Raw genomic sequence first — 21,487 nt, forward strand, 5'->3', positions numbered from 1 at the left:
TTGCCATCATCTACTGGAATAACATGTGGCAGTGATGAGCCTGCAGGAGAGGGACCCATTGGGACCAGGACCCATGGTGAGCAGTACTAATTGGGATTAGGAGTGGAATCCATTGGAAGCAGGACACATTGGGCTTTTATTAAGCTTATTGCTTGGTCACATCAATCTACCCATTGCCACCATCTACTGGAATAACAGGTGGCAGTGATGAGCCTGCAGGAGTGGGACCCATTGGGATTTCATTAGGTTTATTGCTCAGTCACATCAAGCCACAGGTTGCCACCATCTACTGGAATAAAAGGTGGCAGTGATGAGCCTGCAGGAGTGGGAATCCATTGGGAATGGGATCCATTGGTAGTAGAGATCCATTGGGACCGGGACCCATGGTGAGCTGTACTAATTGGGATTTCATTAGGTTTATTGCTCAGCCCCGACAATCCACCCATTGCCACATCTACTGGAAGAACAGGTGGCAGTGATGACCCATTGGGAACAGAACCCATTGGGATTTCATTAAGTTTTTTGCTCAGTCACATCAATCCAACCATTGCCACCATCTACTAGAATAACAGGTGGCAGTGATGAGCCTGCAGGAGTGGGATCCATTGGGAATGGGATCCATTGGAAGTGAGATTCATTGGAAGCGGGACACATTGGGATTTAATTAGGTTTATTGCTCAGTCACTTCAGTCCACCAGTTGCCACCATCTACTTAATTAAAAGGTGGCAGTGATGAGCCTGCAGGAGCAGGTGAGCATTACTGATTGGGATTTCATTAAGTTTATTGCTCAGTCATGTCAAGCCACTCATTGCCACCATCTACTGGAATAACAGGTGGCAGTGATGAGCCTGCATAGGTGGGACCCATTGGGAGCGGGACCCATTGGGATTTCATTAAGTTAATTTCTCCGTCGCGTCAATCCCCACCCATTGCCACCTTCTACTGGAATAACAGGTGGCAGTGATGAGCCTGCAGGAGCGAGACCCATTGGGATTTTATTGCTAAGTCAAACAGTGGCCCTCCAGCTGTTGCAGAACTACAAGTCCCATGAGGCATAGAACACTGACAGCCACAAGCACGACCAGGGCCGTCTTAATAGCATCATGGGCCCCTGGGCAAAGTAATGCTCTGGGACCCCTACAATGATGACAGTGAAGGTAAACAGACATCAAGTAGGTAGGAGGCAGACTGCCTCTCCTGTGTATCTATCACTCTCAGTGCCATCATGGGGCCCCCAATTACGGGGCAGCGTGGACTCAAGGACCAGCTGCTTTGGGGAAAGTGCAGGGGCCCCCCCATGCAGCTAGGGCCCCTGGGCAGTGCCCAGGAGTGCCCCCTCATTAAGACAGCCCTGAGCACGACACCCAGAGGCAGAGGCGTGATGGGACTTGTAGTTTTTGCAACAGCTGAAGGGCCACCGTTTGCATATCCCTGGTGTATATAGTATTTTAACTGGTCACTGGAGACTCAGTAGAAGTTAGTCAGTTTCCAAAAAGTGTCAGTTAGTGTCAGATTGCTCATCGCAGTCCCACTATTAGTCACTGGTCAATGCCAATACTAGTATATACAATCAATAAATGGATACAAATTCCAGTATAGCTACCATATTTTTTTTTCACACAGACCAATCAATGTAAACTTATTGGTATGTAGCAGAATATATTTTGGCCTAAATTTATGCAGAAATTATATTTTCCTTTTTTTATTGAATATGTTTTATGTCAGAAAGTAAAAAAGATCTTTAAAATTATTTTTTCGTTCATATAATAAAAAAATAAAAAACCCAGAAGTTATCGAATACCACCAAAAGAAAGCTCTATTTGTGTGAAGAAAATGATAAAAATGTAATTTGTGTACAGAGTTGCACGATCGCGCAATTGCCAGTTAAAGTAGCGCAGTGCCGAACAGCAAAAAATGGCCTGGTCGCGGACTTCTACATTAAATTGCTCAGATTTACTGACAGCTCTGTCCAGAAATATCAGCACCACCCTTGTATATATTGACGTCCATCTACAGCTCATGCACCCCCCTCCTGGGTTACCAGATAACAATACTAGCACTACGGCAGCCGTGCTTCCCATTACAAATGCCCATCAGATTCACCCCTCCCTGGTGTACAGCGCTGTCTAACCTTCTTCTTCTTTTCTTATCTTTCAGGGAATTTGGGATTTGAAAACAGCTTTACAAATATTGAAAACAGAAGAAACCTACAGAACCAGCAAGTGGCACGCAGGGAGCCTCCGCCGCCACCTCCACCCCCGCTGGAAAGGAGGTAATGTATATTGGCATGTTAACGTAAACCTGATCAGTCCTAAGCAATAAACTGAGCATGTTCCAGGGGCGTACATACAGGGGACGCAGGGGCCGCCATCGCAACCTGGCCCCATGCAGCGCCCCCCCCCCCCCCGTATTCCTAAATATAGCGGTTGGGGTGTTGACATGTAGAGTAACTGATCCCTCCACTGAATGCCCGCTTGTCCTCCTCTCCCTCCCGCAGACATTTAGCGGCTGCAGGAGTGAAATGGAGGGCATCTGTTCCTCTACATACCGCTCCCGCCGCCTCCCTATCCCTGTCCTGCTACTCCAAGCCCATGTGTGCTTCCCTTCCCCTTGTATGTATGCCCCTGGCACATGCCAAGTATACTGCCCCGGGCCCCTGTGTGCTTCCTTTCCCCTGTGTCCCCTGTATGTACTTCCCCTGGCACATGCTCAGTATACTGCCCCGGGCCCCTGTGTGCTTCCTTTCCCCTGCGTCCCCTGTATGTACTTCCCCTGGCACATGCTCAGTATACTGCCCCGGGCCCCTGTGTGCTTCCTTTCCCCTGCGTCCCCTGTATGTACTCCCCCTGGCACATGCTCAGTGTACTTCCCCTGGCACATGCTCAGTATACTGCCCCGGGCCCCTGTGTGCTTCCTTTCCCCTGCGTCCCCTGTATGTACTCCCCCTGGCACATGCTCAGTGTACTTCCCCTGGCACATGCTCAGTATACTGCCCCGGGCCCCTGTGTGCTTCCTTTCCCTTGCGTCCCCTGTATGTACTTCCCCTGGCACATGCTCAGTATACTGCCCCGGGCCCCTGTGTGCTTCCTTTCCCCTGCGTCCCCTGTATGTACTCCCCCTGGCACATGCTCAGTGTACTTCCCCTGGCACATGCTCAGTATACTGCTCCCTTCCCCCCCTCAACAGCGCTGCTGGTTTTCCACCTCCTGCCGTCTGCTGCAGGGATCTGTCAGGATGTAGAGCAGGGAAGGGGCTGGTAAATTTGTCATTTACTGGCCTTTATATTGTCTTAATGAATAGAGCCAGTGATCGGAAGCGATCACTGACTGACTGTGTTTTTTTTTTTTTTTTTAATCTATGTCTATATAGATAGATGAGATTATAGATAGATAGATATAGAGAGAGAGAGATAATATCTATACAATATAGATTTATATATCTATATTTCTCTATATCGAAAGATAGATCTATAGATAGATAGGTGATATGATAGATGGATGAATATGTCCATCTATCATATCACCTATCTCTATATCTTTCTATTTCTATTTATCTCTCTATATATCTATATAGATAGGTGATATGATAGATGGATATATCTATCTATTTATATCTCTCTCTCTCTCTCTCTCTCTCTCTCTCTCTCTCTCTCTCTCTCTCTCTCTCTATCTCTCTCTCTCTCTCTCTCTCTTAGATAGATATATATACTGTATTTATCGGGGTATACCACGCCCCGGCGTATAACACGCACCCCAAGCTCAGCAAGGTAAAAAAGAAAACTTACATTTTTGCCCTGAGTCCATCGGCGGCCTTGTCCGGCGTCCTTCTGCGGCCTTGTAGGTGTCCGTCTGCGGCTTCATTGCGCGGGGTCCGTCTGCGGCTTTGGCGGTGTCCGTCTGCGGCCTCCATCCAGGTGAGCGTCTCCGGTGTTCGTTTTTTCGATTTTGCCGCGAGCCGAATTTCCTGTGTAATCGGCTCCTCTCGGCTCCCCTCGCGTTGCTGCGGGCGGAGCCGAGTGCGCAGTACACTCGGCTCGGACAATGTCGGAGACAGCGGGGTATCGGCGTATATCGCGCACCCACAATTTTCCCCCGATTTTAAGGGGAAAAAAGTGCACGGTATACGCCGATAAATTCGGTTTATCTATCTATCTATCTATCTATCTATCTATCGAGAGAGAGAGAGAGAGAGAGAGAGAGAGAGAGAGAGAGAGAATAGATGGATATATCCATCTATATAGATATATAGAGAGAGAGATAAATAGAAATAGAAAGATATAGATAGGTGATATGATAGATAGACATATTCATCCATCTATCATATCACCTATCTATCTATAGATCTATATATAATATAGAGAGAGAGATGATATGATAGATGGTGAGATATCATATGCCTCAGTTTATAAATGAACGGGAAGCTCTATACAGAGAGGTTTTCCTGTTCATTCATTCTGTGCAGCTGAGGTTGCAGAGAAATGGACTGATAAATCTGTCCTCAATCCCTTTCTTGGTCTTAAAAGTGAGACATCAGGGTTCTGTTTAGATCTGTGATATTTCACCGAACCACAAGACGGCAGGAAGGTGGCCTGCTGCAGGATCATAATAAAGGGTCCTACAATGGGAGTAAAGGGCCCCCAGTAGGGAGCCAGGGGGGTCCTTCATGGTTTCTTGCACCAGGCCCTGAAGGTTCTAGTCTACTTGGGTGAAAACACCAGAATTAACCTATTGCCACCTGCGTAGAGGGGCGTGCTTTACCGCCCACGCGCTGCAAATATGCGGGACTGGGTGGCGAATGTTTCTGCTGAGGGAGCGCTCACTGGAGCACAGAGACTGATCTGTCAGACAGCTCTCCGCCCTCACGAATGATCGATAGTCGGCGCGACCGGCTGCCAGTCATGTGACCACTGTCACATCCAATCACAGTGTTCACATTAGGGTTGTCCCGATACCACTTTTTTAGGACCGAGTACAAGTACCGATACTTTTTTTCAAGTAGTCGCCGATACCGAATACCGATACTTTTTTTAAATGTGTCCCCAAATGCAGCCATGTCCCCCCATATGCAGCCATGTCCCCCACATATGCAGCCATGTCCCTCTAGCCATGTCCCTCACATATGCAGCCATGTCCCTCTAGCCATGTCCCTCACATATGCAGCCATGTCCCTCTAGCCATGTCCCTCACATATGCAGCCATGTCCCTCTAGCCATGTCCCTCACATATGCAGCCATGTCCCTCTAGCCATGTCCCTCACATATGCAGCAATGTCCCTCTAGCCATGTCCCTCACATATGCAGCAATGTCCCTCTAGCCATGTCCCTCACATATGCAGCCATGTCCCTCTAGCCATGTCCCTCACATATGCAGCCATGTCCCTCACATATGCAGCAATGTCCCTCTAGCCATGTCCCTCACATATGCAGCAATGTCCCTCTAGCCATGTCCCTCGATACGGCGGCGCGATGCAGCGGCGGGGGGGGCAAAGGGGGGGGAAAGTATTCTATTTAGGTATCGGGGGTATTTGCGCGAGTACGAGTACTCCCGCAAATACTCGGTATCGGTACCGATACCGATACTGGTATCGGTATCTGGACAACCCTAGTTCACATGATCCCTGTCTGACTTGCTGCAGCTTCTAATGCACATTGTGAGAAGCTCACAGCGTGCAGTGAAATCAGAGAAAGCCGTTTCAGTCCAGGAGAGGAGCCGGTACAACTGAAGGGAAGGCCGGAGTTCAGCTTTAATTGATTTGCCGACCTCGGCTTTTCTTCTTGTGTTTTGCAGCATGTGCAGAATGATTTCCCTCCTGAGAGCTCACCCTGTATTGTGCCCCCCCCCCCCGGGGTTCTCATTCTTCTCCTCTTTGCAGGCTTTCTCAGACGAGAGACCCCCCCCGCGCGGGAAAAGCCACAAATGTCCAACACCATGCGGAAACTGTTTGTGCCGGCCAGCCAGTCGGGGCAGAGGGAAGGACTGATAAAGCACATCCTGACCAAGAAGGAGAACGAATATGTCAACATTGAGAACTACAAGTATGTGGATTGGAGGGGGGGGGTATCTTTCTGTGTGGCGTAGATAGGCTGGGGGGGGGGCCCGAGCATTAGCCTGAGAGACTCAAGGCCAGTTCACACCAGTCCTCCGCCATTTTTTTCGGCATCAAAACGCATTGAAAGTAAGGTAGAAGGTTTCCAATGGCATAGTTCACACCAGTGCATTCCAGTTTCAGAAAAAAAAAATGGTGTGAACTGGCCCTTAACATTTTTGAGTTAAAGCGGAGTTCCACCCAAAAGTGGAGCTTCCGCTTTAAGGACTCCTAATCCACTCCTAATTCCCCGGGGGAAGGGGGTTTCCTGGTTTTGACAGGTACCCACTTCCGCTCGTCCCGCCTAGGCGACTCTTCCTTTCCCTTCTTGAAATCTTCTGGGACACGTCATACGCCCCAGAAGATTGATCGGCCATTCGGGACGCGCAGCGTGCACCCGGCTGTAAAGCCACAAGCTGCCCACACTCGTGATGCCAGCTCCGGGGAGAGAAACGAGGCTTCGGGCGGGCACTTCCCTGGACCGTGGGACAGGTGAGTGTGTGTTTATTAAAAGTCGGCAGCTACACTTTTTGTAGCCGCTGACTTTTATTAAAGAAGTTGTAAAGGTAGAACGTTTTTTTTTTTATCTTAAGGCATTCTATGCATTAAGATGAAAAAAATCTGTGTAGCAGCCTCCCCAGCACCCCCCTTATTACTTACCTGAACCCCATTTCTCTTCAGCGATGTCCACAAATGTCTAAGTCTTCTGGGAAACTCCTAATTGGCTGAGACACAGCAGCGGCGCCATTGGCTCTGGCGGCTGTCAATCAAAAACACAACAAAACCTCCTGCGCTCTGGTGTTTTCCCCAAACCGGGTACAGCAGTATAGTCTGTAGCTTTCCCCGACTTGTTCATTTTTAAAATAAGATACATGGTATACTTACCTCCACTGTGCAGTTCGTTTTGAGTGGCACCAATCCTCCCCTTCTGGGGTCCCCCGGCGGGCCTGGTAGCTCCTCCTTGCATCGGCCTGGAGAAGCACTCTCCTTGGTGCACACCTGTGTGGGCGCACTCCCAAGTCCAGCTTTTACAAAGCAGGACTTGGCCCCGCCCCCCGGCGCTAGTGTCTTTGGATTGATTGACAGCAACGGGAGCCAATGGCTGCGCTGCTATCAATCTATCCAATCAGGACACAAGACACTAGCTAGAGTTGGCGTGCCCGTTCCCGGCCGGAGGAAGACAAGTAAAAAGGGGAGGGGGGAGCGGAAATTTCATAGATCGCTGTGCGGCGATCTTACCCAGAAGTGGGAGTGGGTACCTGGTTTGGACAGAAACTTTTGGGTGGAGCTCCGCATAAAGTAGCGCGGTGCCAAATAAAAAAAGAAGTGGGGGGGGGGGGAATCTTCTGAATGAATGAATGAATGAAAAACTTATAAAGCGCGGCGCATGCGAACTGAATCGCTTCTGGAGAGGAATTGGTTGAAGAAGGCTTTTAGCGGCCTGTATCCGGCTTCCAGGGTCTTCTGCAGTGAAGGAATGTTACGAGATTCATCCTTTACATTAAACTGAGGCCTGTTTGTGAATCCCCTTGGCTGTTGAGATTGCAGAGAACACAGCTGTGTGTGACCGCGCTGCTGAGGAATGTCCCATCCTGTCTTTTAGATTCTTTATAGGGACGTGGAATGTAAATGGTCAGTCTCCAGATGGCGGATTAGAACCCTGGCTGCACGCCGATCCAGATCCCCCTGATGTCTACGTCGTTGGGTGAGCATGGACATTTGTTTTTGTTTTCTTGTTTTTTTTTATTCCATATTATTTTAATGCATAAAAATTGCTTTACTTTAATAAGTTTCTGCATGTCCATGGACCTCTTTACAATTCAGGGTTGTTATAGACTATGTGGTCTAATTATAAAAGTAGAAAATTTGAGTTTTCACAAACATTCTCCTGTGGAGAATCATCCAGGTGCAAGTGTTTTTAACCCTTTTACTGCCAGAGCTGTTATTGCTTTTATTTTTTATATATTTTTTTTTTGCACACATGCTTAAAGTAATTTTAGGCCTGAAGATTACATAAAACCCCCAAGACATACATTTTCTGAAAGTAGACCCTAAAAAAAATTAAGGAGGAGAGCGGTCGTGTGTCGCCAACAAGGAGGGGAGGCGAGCGGACGTGTGTCGGCAACAAGGAGGGGAGGAGAGCGGACGTGTGTCGCCAACAAGGAGGGGAGGAGAGCGGACGTGTGTCGGCAACAAGGAGGGGAGGCGAGCGGACGTGTGTCGGCAACAAGGAGGGGTGGAGAGTGGACGTGTGTCGGCAACAAGGAGGGGAGGCGAGCGGACGTGTGTCGGCAACAAGGAGGGGAGGCGAGCGGACGTGTGTCGGCAACAAAGAGGGGAGGCGAGCGGACGTGTGTCGGCAACAAGGAGGGGAGGCGAGCGGACGTGTGTCGGCAACAAGGAGGGGAGGAGAGCGGACGTGTGTCGGCAACAAGGAGGGGAGGAGAGCGGACGTGTGTCTGCAACAAGGAGGGGAGGAGAGCGGACGTGTGTCGGCAACAAGGAGGGGAGGAGAGCGGACGTGTGTCGGCAACAAGGAGGGGAGGAGAGCGGACGTGTGTCGGCAACAAGGAGGGGAGGAGAGCGGACGTGTGTCGGAAACAAGGAGGGGAGGAGAGCGGACGTGTGCCGGCAACAAAAGGTGGGGAGGAGAGCGGACGTGTGTCGGCAACAAGGAGGGGAGGAGAGCGGACGTGTGTCGGCAACAAGGAGGGGAGGAGAGCGGACGTGTGTCGGCAACAAGGAGGGGAGGAGAGCGGACGTGTGTCGGCAACAAAAGGAGGGGAGGAGAGCGGACGTGTGTCGGCAACAAGGAGGGGAGGAGAGCGGACGTGTGTCGGCAACAAGGAGGGGAGGAGAGCGGACGTGTGTCGGCAACAAAAGGAGGGGAGGAGAGCGGACGTGTGTCGGCAACAAGGAGGGGAGGAGAGCGGCCGTGTGTCGGCAACAAGGAGGGGAGGAGAGCGGCCGTGTGTCGGCAACAAGGAGGGGAGGAGAGCGGCCGTGTGTCGGCAACAAGGAGGGGAGGAGAGCGGCCGTGTGTCGGCAACAAGGAGGGGAGGAGAGCGGACGTGTGCCGGCAACAAGGAGGGGAGAGGGTCTAATGCATGGACGCAATCAGGCGTCTCTGCACATGTGTGGGAGACCATGCACATGTGCAGATGGCGCATGTACATATATGTCTCAAGGCTTTTTTGGGACCTGCCCTGCAGCACATCTACGCATTCCTGGGGGCATGAAAAACTATTCTGCGAGATTGTGGAATTGATATTTTTTAGCATGTTGGGGGGGGGGGGGGGGTGGACGAGGCAGGGTGGCGCAACATGACATTTTACGTGAAGGTCTGTTTTAGTGATTCTCACATTCTCTGACCTCCTTTATGTGAAGTGTTTTTTCACGGGTTGTTTTTGTTGGGTGAGTGGTTGAGGTGACGTGTGTCCGAGGCCCGCCCGCCCGCGTGGTGCACATAGAGGTCCTCTCAGACGTATTGGTTGTTTGTGAATGGTGAGGCACGACTCTGATATAATGCCATGTGTGTTTTCAGATTCCAGGAGCTGGACCTCAGCACAGAAGCTTTCTTCTACTTCGACTCGGGAAAGGAACAGGAGTGGCTGGAGGCTGTGGAGAAGAGCCTCCACCCCAAAGCCAAATATAAGAAAGTGAGTCTATAGACGCTGCTAGGCCGGAGGACAGCCCTGCAGGGGGAATGCAGTCAGATCGGGGCGTGAGACATTCAAATGGAAACATTTACTGTGCATGTTGCTTAACCCCTTCAATACCGGGGGGCACTTTCACCTCCTTCCTGCCCAGGCCAATCTTCAGCTTTCAGCGCTGTCACTCTTTGAATGACAATTGCGCGGTCATACAATACTGTACTCTTATGATTGTATGTATTTTGCGTTTTTTTTGAGGCAGACAGAGCTTTCCAATGCTGGGATTTAATCACCACTGGGGTTTTCTCTATTGTCTGCTAAACAAATGGTAAAAATGGTCTCTGTTTTGCAAATAAGTATTTTATTTCTTTTTCACCAATGGGCACTGATGAGCTGCACTGAAAGGCACTGATGAGCTTCACTGAAAGGCACTGATGGGCTGCACTGATGGGCTGCACTGATGGGCGGCACTGATGAGCTGCACTGGTGGGTGGCACTGATGAGCTGCACTGGTGGGTGGCACTGATGAGCTGCACTGGTGGGTGGCACTGATGAGCTGCACTGGTGGGCGGCACTGAAGAGCTGCACTGGTGGGCGGCACTGATGAGCTGCACTGGTGGGCGGCACTGATGAGCGGCACTGATGAGCTGCACTGGTGGGCGGCACTGATGAGCTGCACTGGTGGGCGGCACTGATGAGCTGCACTGGTGGGCGGCACTGATGAGCTGCACTGGTGGGCGGCACTGATGAGCTGCACTGATGAGCTGCACTGGTGGGCGGCACTGATGAGCTGCACTGGTGGGCGGCACTGATGAGCTGCACTGGTGGGCGGCACTGATGGGTGGCACTGATGAGCTGTACTGATGAGCTGTTCTGATGGGTGGCACTGATGAGCTGTACTGATGGGTGGCACTGATGAGCTGCACTAAAAGTCCCCTGTCGCATTTGACGGTTACTTACGCTCCTCCCCTCACACTGCGAGACACAGCGTGAGGAAAGGAATGCCGATAACCAGCAAGTTTGTTTACATGTAATGAGCTTGGGATTTGAACATTAGCAGGAGCCATTGGCTAACAACAGTGGTAAAAATATCCAGTGTGCGTGAGGCCTTAAAGTGACAGTCTCAAAAAAAAAAAATCCCAGCTATCGGAATACACTGATCACTGCTGCTGGCTATAGCCTCCATCAGCGATCGAAAACAAAGAAAATAAGACCAACGGGCTGGTTGTACTGCGGTCGATTTTGAGCGATTGATTTCAGCCCAACCAGCCCTGCCCATACATGGATTGAAATTCAGGAACCAAACACATTGAGATCGGTCTATGGCCGGCTTGAGTGTGCTCTGGTTCTACACACCGGCTGCAGGGAACACCAATGAAATAGCGGCCTGCAGATGGAAACACACTGCGCCTAGCACGGAATCTGAACACCGCCAGACGCATTGAATGCTGAACATTCTTCAGCCAGTGCAGTACTCAAGAGAGTGAAGATCAAAGTCAGCGATGTCAGGAATGGGAAGCATTTTGTAGTCGTCTTCTGCAATCTGCACAATTGTTATGAAAGCTTTTCTATTTTTGGTCTTTCTTTTTAAAGGAAATCTATCATGAGTGGTAATTGTAGGCTGCCACGGCTGACTTCCTTCTGAAAATTCATTACTCATTCTAAGACTCACTTCGGGCCGCCGTGTTTTCAAACTCACCGGAGCTTGTGGACTCCGGGAACATTAAGATTCATAAATGCTTGTATCTGCAAGCTTCACCGACTTATGGGGACGCTCTAGATGTAATCTTTTTGTTTCGCCAATGTAATGGCTGCACTTGGTATCTAATAAGTCTTTTGCCATTTAAAAAGCGCAGCTTATCGGTGCCCATCAAATATATATGTGTGTGTGTGTGTGTGTGTGTATATATATATATATATATAGAGAGAGAGATAGATAGATGGGGATATATATATATATAGAGAGAGAGATATAGGTTTCGATAGATATCGATATATAGGTTTCGATAGATGGATAGATATAGATATCGATGGATATAGATATCGATAGATGGATATCGATAGATGGAGAGATAGATATAGATAGATAGATACAGATGGATAAATAGATATCGATAGATGGATATAGATATCGATAGATGGATATAGATATCGATAGATGGATATAGATATCGATAGATGGATATAGATATCGATAGATGGATATAGATATCGATAGATGGATATAGATATCGATAGATGGATATAGATATCGATAGATAGATATCGATAGATATTGATAGATATAGATATCGATAGATAGAGATAGATATCGATATCGATAGATATCAATAGATAGATATAGATATCGATAGATATAGATATCGATAGATATAGATATCGATAGATATAGATATCGATAGATAGATAGATATCGATAGATGGATAGATATCGATAGATGGATATAGATATCGATAGATGGATATAGATATCGATAGATGGATATAGATATCGATAGATAGATATCGATAGATATTGATAGATATAGATATCGATAGATAGATAGATGGATGGATGGATGGATGGATGGATGGATAGATAGATAGATGGATAGATATCGATAGATGGATAGATATCAATAGATGGATAGATATCAATAGATGGATAGATATCAATAGATGGATAGATATCAATAGATGGATAGATATCAATAGATAGATATAGATATCGATAGATAGATAGATATAGATATCGATAGATGGATAGATATCGATAGATGGATAGATATCGATAGATGGATAGATATCGATAGATGGATAGATATCGATAGATGGATAGATATCGATAGATGGATAGATATCGATAGATGGATATAGATATCGATAGATGGATAGATATCGATAGATGGATAGATATCGATAGATGGATAGATATCGATAGATGGATAGATATTGATATATGGATAGATAGAGATTAGTTATCGATAGATATAGATATCGATAGATAGATATTGATAGATAGATATTGATAGATAGATAGAGATGAGATAGATATCGATCGATAGAAGTTGGAAAAGATATCGATAGATAGATATAGAGATAGATATAGATAGATGGATAGATAGATAGATATTGATAGATAGAGATAAGATAGAGATGAGATAGATAGATATAGATAGATGGATAGATATCGATAGATAGATATTGATAGATAGAGATGAGACAGAGAGATATCCATAGAGAGATCGAGATAGATATCGATAGATATATATTAGAGGTCGAATTAATATTATCCAAATTGGCCCGATATTTAACACTGACCCACTATGCCCACATTCCTCCTCCCTTCTCCACACTCTGTTGGCAGAGCTGCGCCGTGCCGCGGTGTGTGAAACTGATCTGTAACTGAATGGAGAGAGATGAGCTGTCAAAATTGAGCATTGATGTCGGGTTGGGTGGGACCTGGGGTGGACGGGACCCTGCAGCTATCAAACAGCCGATGGGTTCTCAGCGGGCTGCTACATGTATATGGCCCCGCCCCTTTCTTAAACAGCCTGAATTTGACAGCTCCTCTCTCTCTGTGCATTCAGTTACATGTCAGTTTCACAGTTACACTACCGGCTCAGTGTGAAACCTGCCAGTGCCAAATGAGGAGGAAGAGACCTGGGGGGGCACTGTTTTCGTGCATGTCGCTGAATGAAGATGGGGCTCAGTTAAGTATGGGGACTCTGGGGTCTGCGCTTCCCGCTGTAGCTCTTAGATAGGGGAGAAACGCGGTTGAAAGTCAGGTGACCGGCCAAAACCGATCTGAAAAAAGGTATTTAGAGGCATAGTTTTCCATAAACACTTGCACAGTGTAGGATGACTGCATACAAGAGGGGGGCTTTTAATTTAGTTTACTTTACCACTAATGGCGGCAGAAGAGGGGGCAGAGACGGCTCACACAGGAGCTGACAGGCAGGGAGGGAAGGGGAGTGGAGAGGAGAGCAGCGGCATGACGGAGGCACGTAAACTGACCACACTAATTGGGGGATCAGCAGCCATGATTACCATGGTCAGCGCACCAAGGATGATACAGGAACAGGCAGGATCAGCCAGGTTTGTTTTTACAGCTTAGAGAGGGACAGGTTAGACAACACAAGCACTGTACTGTGTAACCTGCTATAAGGGAACAGTAGCTTTTGTGTTTTTTTTTTTTTTTTTTTACAACCACTGGCCAGATGGCTTTGTGTTTTTTAGTTAGAGCAGGGAAGAGCTTTACCCTGCCTTTGCTTTCATTCAGCAGGTTCACACTCCCTTCTTGTCCCAGTGACAGAGGAATCGCAAAGTCCTCCAAACAGGAGGTGAGCGTAGATCTCCCACTGGGGTCCTCTATTCCAGTGTCCGCTGTCGCATGTTGAATTCCCCCGTACATCCTATGTCGATGACGGCGAACCTCGGCACCCCAGATGTTTTGGAACTACATTTCCCATGATGCTCATGCACTCTGCAGTGTAGGTGAGCATCATGGGAAATGTAGTTCCAAAACATCTGGGGTGCCGAGATTCTCCATCACTGTGACCCACAGACCGGAATTGAGGGGAAATCCTCTGCAATGTGGAAACAAACATCAAGTAAACCCAGGGGCGGACTGACAACTCATGGGGCCCCTGGGAAATAGAAGATTATGGGCCCCCCGGGCTTAAAGATGGCCACCACGCCAGGAGGCAGTGCAGCTAAAATCTCAGGATTTTCACATCAAAAGCATGTCGGTTTCTGACATATCAAGGATTTTTTTACATACTGTGCCTGGTTTTATTGAGCCTGGCAACCCTGATGGGGGGCCCCCTAGTGGCATGGGGCCCTCGAGCAGTGCCCGAGAGCCCCAATGGTCAGTCCGCCCCTGAGTAAACCCTGAGCGAGGTTCTTACCCTTGCTAGCGCCCAATAAATGCCGGAGCTTTACCATTGTAATAACACTAGTTGGCACATTGGCTTACTGTAAACACTTCATCATGCTGACCTTTTTATATGTGTTTTGTGTCTTTCAGATCCGTCTGATCAGGCTTGTGGGAATGATGATGCTGGTGTTCGCCAGGAAGGAACACTTCAAGCACATCCAGGAGGTTGCGGCTGAGTCTTTAGGCACGGGGATTATGGGAAAAATGGTAAATAATCTACGTCAGGTGGCATCACCGCAGCCATTGCAGAGATATGTGAAGATATTGCTTTGCGTTATTCATGCACTGCAAGAGGAGACTAGAGCATACTTTATACACTGTGCACCCGTCCCTGTCCTCTAGGAGATTGCAATCAATTTTTATTGTCTGTTTATGCATTACATGCATACATACACACACTAGGACCAGTTTAGACAGGGGCCAGTAGGACTCCATTCACACTTATATGACTCAAAAGCCTTGCAACTGACGCAGCTTTGATGCAATTTTGGATGGGTGCGACTTGGATGTGACTTGTTGTCCCTCTGCAAAGTTGGACCCACTGTTGCATGTAAAACATTCAGGTACGACTTTCATGCTACTTTTGAAGGTTAACATTGACGTCTATGGTCCTCAAGTTGCATGAACGTCGGACCAAAGTGCTGCATGTTCCATATTCTTCCTGTGCTTGTGTGAGTCTCCTCTGGGTACTTTTGTTGCCACCCATACTCCAAGTACTTGGCTGGTAGGACACTTGTAGGACTCCAAAGTAGCTCGACTTTGGGATGCAACTTTGGATGGGTAGGACTTGAGACTTTGACCAAAGATAATGGACAACTGTTGCATGCAAAACATTCAGGTTCGACTTCCGTGCTACGCTTGAGGGTTAAAATGTAAGTCTATGGAGCTCAAGTTGCATTAAAGTCAGACCAAAGTAGTGCATGAACTACTTTGAAGTCGCACATATATGAATGGCTATCATTGTATAACATGGGGTATGACTTGTCATTTGACTTTGATGTTTAAAGTCATATGACAAGGCGCACAAGTGTCAGTGGGGGTGTAAGTGCGTTTTCACACTTGAACGATTTGTCATCCGACTTTGGACATTAAAGTCAGGTGACAAGTCGTACCCAACGTTTTCCAATGGTAGCCATTCATAGATGTGCGACTTCAAAGTAGTTCATCCACTACTTTGGTCTGACTTTCATGCAACTTGAGGGCCATAGACCTCAATTTTAACCCTTAAAAGTCGTAGCTGAATGTTTTGCAGGCAATAGCTGTCCATTATCTTTGGTCAAAGCCAAAGTCGCATCCAAGTCCTACCCATCCAAAGTCGAGCAACTTTGGAGTCCTACAAGTGTCCTACCAGTCAAGTACTTGGAGTATGGGTGGCAAAGCTTTGAGGTGAGGGTACGTCAGGTGGAGGGTGCACAAGGATTCATTTGGCATATGCACAGAGGTGGATCAGAGTAAAGATTTGGGGCTAGATTCAGGTACGGCGGCGTATTAGTAAGTCGGCGTAGCGTATCGTATTTACGCTACGCCGCCGTAAGTCAGAGAGGCAAGTACTGTACTCACAAAGCACTTGCCTCCTGAGTTACGGCGGCGTAGCGTAAATGGGCGGGCCTAAGCGCGCCTAATTCAAATGTGGAACAGGGGGGCGTGTTTTATGTTAATGACTGGTGACCCGAGGTGATTGACGTTTTTAACGAACGGCGCATGCGCCGTCCGTGTACATATCCCAGTGTGCATTGCTCCAAAGTACACCGCAAGGACGTATTGGTTTCGACGTGAACGTAAATTACGTCCAGCCCCATTCACGGACGACTTACGCAAACAACGTAAAATTTAAAAATTTTGACGCGGGAACGACGGCCATACTTAACATTGGCTAGGCCAGCTATTTGTTCGACTAACTTTACGCCGGAAAAAGCCTTACGTAAACAAATGCGCCGGGCGCACGTACGTTTCTGAATCGGCATATCTAGTCATTTGCATATTCTACGCCGAACTCAACGAAAGCGCCACCTAGCGGCCAGCGTAAATATGCACCCTAAGATACGACGGCGTAGGAGACTTGCGCCGCTCGTATCTTAGCCTAATTTAAGCATATCTGGTTTCCAGAATACGCTTAAATTTACGACGGCATAGATTCAGAGTTACGATGGCGTATTTACTGATACGCCGGCGTAACTGTCTCTGAATCTAGCTATGTGTGTTTTCCCAGCATCTATTTTTTTTTTCTTCTATCTAGCTGTAGGGGTTAAGTGTGACCTAAGGGAGTGATTCTTACTGTTAGGGGGCGTGGCTTAGTGGGTGACGTCACTGATCGTCCCCTATGACAGGGAACAGACGATCAGTGTCAGTCTCACTAGGAAGCACGGGAGAGGTTTGTTTACACTTACCTCTCCCCGTTCTTCTTCTTTGTGACCCGACCGATCAGGTCCAGGGTTCCCGCGGGGACGGTCACGGAGCTTGGGACTGGGTAACGAGCGCGCCACGTGACCCACGGCTGGGCTCTTAAAGGGGACGTACATGTACACCCTCGTGCCATGCCATTCTGCAGACGTATATATGGGTGCGGCGGTCCTTAAGTGGATAACAAGACACGCGGCCACTCATTAAAATTAGAAGAAAAGAGGTTTAATCTTAAACTACGTAGAGGGTTCTTTACTGTAAGAGTGCCAAGGATGTGGAATTCCCTTCCACAGGCGGTGATCTCAGCGGGGGTCATCGATGTTTTCAAGAAACTATAAGATAAGCATCTGAACGACCACAACATACAGCGATATACAATGTTATACTGACATATAATCACACACATAGGTTGGACTCGATGGGCTTGTGTCTTTTTTCAACCTCACCTACTATGTAACTTAAAGAATATCCCCCTCCCCCCCCGGCACGTGTCACTTTTATATAACGTGCGTCTCGTTTCCCCCTCTTTAGGGTAACAAAGGAGGCGTAGCCGTCAGGTTCGTCTTCCACAACACGTCCTTCTGTTTTGTGAACTCTCACTTGGCGGCACACGTGGAAGATTTTGAGAGACGCAATCAAGATTATAAGGATATCTGCGCACGGCTCAACTTCTCCCTCCCAGACCAGAACGTCCCCTCCCTGAATATCATGAAACACGAGTAAGTGCTTTTCCTGTGCCAGCCCTTGTCATGTTCAGGAGTATTGTCTTATCTGTCCGCTTTTTATGGAATCGATCACTTTACACCAAGGGTCTCAAACTGGTGGCCCTCCAGCTGTTGTAAAACTACAAGTCCCATCATGCCTCTGCCTGTGGGAGTCATGCTGGTAACTGTCATTCTTGCAATGCCTCATTGGACTTGTAGTTTTGCAACAGCTGGAGGGCCGCCAGTTTGAGACGCCTGCTTTACACCCAGTGGGGGGATCGGCAACCAGTTGATCGCGATCTATCAGAAGATTGTGGACAGGTGACTTGGAAGGACACGGTCTAAGCTTGTTACGCCGCCATTCCAGAGAATCGAGCAGAGGGACTACGTGTAAAGTGGGGAGGAAGAGTCGCATAACCCTATGTATCCTCTATAGTGTTGGTGTTCTGTTGAGAAGTGCCCCCCCCCCATCGAATAGTGCCCGGTACGAACTGCGCATGCGCCGTACATCATAGCACAACTGCTGATTAGCCCGACCAGCTGGGCTGACGTAACCATGGACGCATGCGCACATCGTAGGAGGTATCTCTCGATGGGAGATACTATTTCGCAGCCACAATTTTAAACCTATACAAGCAGCGGGGAAACCGGACCATCAGCACACTGTAAAGCTGCCCCGCAACAGTGAGGCACAATGTGAGAACTACGGTCCCCCCCCCGCTGTTTGTATAGGTTTCAATTGTGCCCAGAGATACCTCCTACGATGTGCGCTTGCGCCCTGTTCACGTCACTCCAGCTGATCAGCAACTCAGCTGGAGTGCGGCTCCGTCCTGGGCATGAGGGGGCTCTATTTGATAGGGGGCTGTTCTCGACAGAACACCGTCTCCTGTCCCAAGCGGAGTGATACCAACTGCACTCCACCTCCTTATCGCGGCTAGCCGTCTCCAGGGTGCTGCCAGCAGCAGGAGAGAGATCTTCAGGTCAGTGTGAAGCCCTGCGGTATAAGACCATCGCGGATGCAGTGCGGAGTACCTGCAGCTTTTCTGCGGGGTTGCTGCGCTTGGCCATAGACTTCTATTATATCCTGCAGGTTTGCTGTGGTTAGCCATAGACTTCTATTAAATCCTGCAGGTTTTTTTTTTAAATCAACATATATATATATATATATTTGTTAAAGGGCCCAGAGGTCCCCAGGGCCCCGGATGGCAACCCCCCCCCCCCCTTATTTATTTATTTTTATAAAAAAATTGTTACTTTTTATATATATATATATTTATTATTATTAAAGGGCCTGGAGGTCTCCAGGCTTATTTTTATTTTTTTTATTTTTTTATTTAAAAAAAATTGTTACTTTTTTTTTATATATGTATATATATATATTTTCAATTTTTTTTAAATTATTATTAAAGTGCCCAGAGGTCCCCAGTGCCCCGGATGGCAACCCCCCCACCCCCCCCCCTTATTTATTTATTTATTTTTAATTGTTACTTTTTTTATTTATATATATATTATTAAAGGTCCCCAGGGCCCCGGCAGGCTACCCCCCTTTTTTTATATATATATATATATATATATATATATATCACCCCCTTTTTTGTTCGTTAGCACCCAAAGCCCCGCTTCTCAATTTGAGGTGGCAGCACCCCCCCCCCCCCCCCCCCCAGTTCTCTGCTCCAGGGGGCCCATGCCTGAAGCTGTGTAAGGGACCCCATAATTCCCTGCTCACAAACAAAGGTAATAAAAAGGCTTATCAATACACCAGCAAATGGAACCGTGTCTCTAGTAAAAAAATACCCTTTCCCTCTTTTTGATCACCCTCTGTTCTCTGGAGAAGCAGCAACAGCATACTGAGCTTTCCCAGTGAATGGCTGTGCAACGGGGGCGTGTCAGGACAAATCTGATCATTGGAGGAGAGCAGGCCGAGTTCCCAGCATAGCTAGAGAACTGACCATGCTGTGCTATCCTGCTTTGTGTGGTCAGTTTTTAATTAGGAAAGCAGAGGGACTGGCAGGAACACCAGGGATTTCACACAAAGGAAGCAATACAAAGAGAACAGAAGACTTTCCCATACAAGTAAATGGGACAGCAGCCACATATTAGGAATATGTTAAAATTATTTATTCATTAAACATTTGTTCCTTTTATCCCTCATTTAGAGATATTTTCTGTGCCTTTTTTTCTCTGTAGACTCCTCTATAAACACTTTCTTAGCAGTGGTAAGCTTTGCTGTCGGGAAATAACACGGTTTTGTCCCTCTTTTTGCTCGCAGCGCGGTGATTTGGTTAGGAGACTTGAACTACAGGCTTTGTAAATACGACGCCACGGAAGTAAAGACCATGATTGCGAAAAACGACATTAACACTCTGCTGAAGTTCGATCAGGTAAATTAAAATGCATTTTATCTTTTATTGCACGATGGAAGAGAAAAAGTCTGCAGCCAGCTCAGAGGCGTGCCTCAGAAGGCCGGTGTAAGAGGGATGTAATATAAATAAGGAAATGGGCCGTATAAATTTACAGTCCTGTTATGATTGGCTCTTCAGATGTTTATAAAAAACGAGAAACGCTCATCGCGTCCTCCCCGTGTCCGTCCATCTGGGTGCAGTTCAGACAGCTAAATCCCAAACAGATGAAGTCATCAACCACCAGAAACTCGTGCAGCTTCCTTAACCACTTAAAGGGGTTGTAAAGGAAAACGTTTTTTCACCTTAACCACTTAAGACCCGGACCTTTATGCGGGTAAAGGACCCGGCCAGTTTTTGCGATTCGGCGCTGCGCTGCTTTAACTGACAATTGCGCGGTCGTGCGACGCGGCTCCCAAACAAAATTGGCGTCCTTTTTTTTTTCCACAAATAGAACTTTCTTTTGGTGGTATTTGATCACCTCTGCGGTTTTTATTTTTTGCGCTATAAACAAAAATAGAGCGACAATTTTGAAAACAATGCAATATTTTTTACTTTTTGCTATAATAAATATCCCCAAAAATATATTAAAAAAAAAAAACATTTTTTTTTCCTCAGTTTAGGCCGATACGTATTCTTCTACCTATTTTTGGTAAAAAAAAACACGCAATAAGCGTTTATCGATTTGGTTTATAAATTTACAAAATAAGAGACGGTTTTATTGCATTTTTATTATTTTTTTTTTTTAGTACTAATGGCGGCGATCAGCGTTTTTTTTTTTTTTGTGACTGTGACATTATGGCGGACACATCGAACAATTTTGACACATTTTTGGGACCATTGTCATTTTCACAGCAAAAAAATGCATTTAAAATGCACTGATTACTGTGAAAATGACAATTGCAGGTTGGGAGTTAACCACAAGGGGGCGCTGATGGGGTTATGTGTGACCTAATCTGTGTTTCTAACTGTAGGGGGCGGGGCAGGACGTGTTATGTCATTGATCACCTTTCCCTATATCGGGGAACAGACGATCAATGACGGCGCCACAGTGAAGAACGGGGAAGCCGTGTTTACACACAGCTCTCCCCGTTCTTCAGCTCCGGGGACCGATCGCGGGACTCCAGCGGCGATCGGGTCTGCGGGTCCCGCGGTCACGGAGCTTCGGACCGGGTCCGCGACCCACGGCTGGGCACCTAAAGAGGACGTACCTGTATGTGCTTGTGCCCAGCCGTGCCATTCTGCCAACGTTTATCTGCAGGAGGCGGTCCTTAAGTGGTTAAAAGACCACTGCGCAGATACAGGGGAACATAAAATGTTGACCGCCA

General features: G+C 47.5%; 1 protein-coding gene across 1 annotated transcript in view; it reads left to right on the forward strand.

The window, feature by feature from the left end:
• OCRL (OCRL inositol polyphosphate-5-phosphatase) overlaps positions 1 to 21,487 on the forward strand; it is a 71,611-nt gene that overhangs the window by 18,851 nt on the left and 31,273 nt on the right. The window contains exons 4-10 of the mRNA XM_040325312.1: positions 2,159 to 2,273; positions 5,873 to 6,035; positions 7,689 to 7,790; positions 9,630 to 9,744; positions 14,747 to 14,863; positions 17,588 to 17,775; positions 20,030 to 20,141. Of these exons, the coding sequence (XP_040181246.1) occupies positions 2,159 to 2,273; positions 5,873 to 6,035; positions 7,689 to 7,790; positions 9,630 to 9,744; positions 14,747 to 14,863; positions 17,588 to 17,775; positions 20,030 to 20,141 (912 nt within the window). The remainder of the gene's footprint in view (positions 1 to 2,158; positions 2,274 to 5,872; positions 6,036 to 7,688; positions 7,791 to 9,629; positions 9,745 to 14,746; positions 14,864 to 17,587; positions 17,776 to 20,029; positions 20,142 to 21,487) is intronic.

This window comes from Rana temporaria, chromosome 9 (assembly GCF_905171775.1).
Source record: "Rana temporaria chromosome 9, aRanTem1.1, whole genome shotgun sequence".
In the NCBI taxonomy this organism is placed as follows: domain Eukaryota; kingdom Metazoa; phylum Chordata; class Amphibia; order Anura; family Ranidae; genus Rana; species Rana temporaria.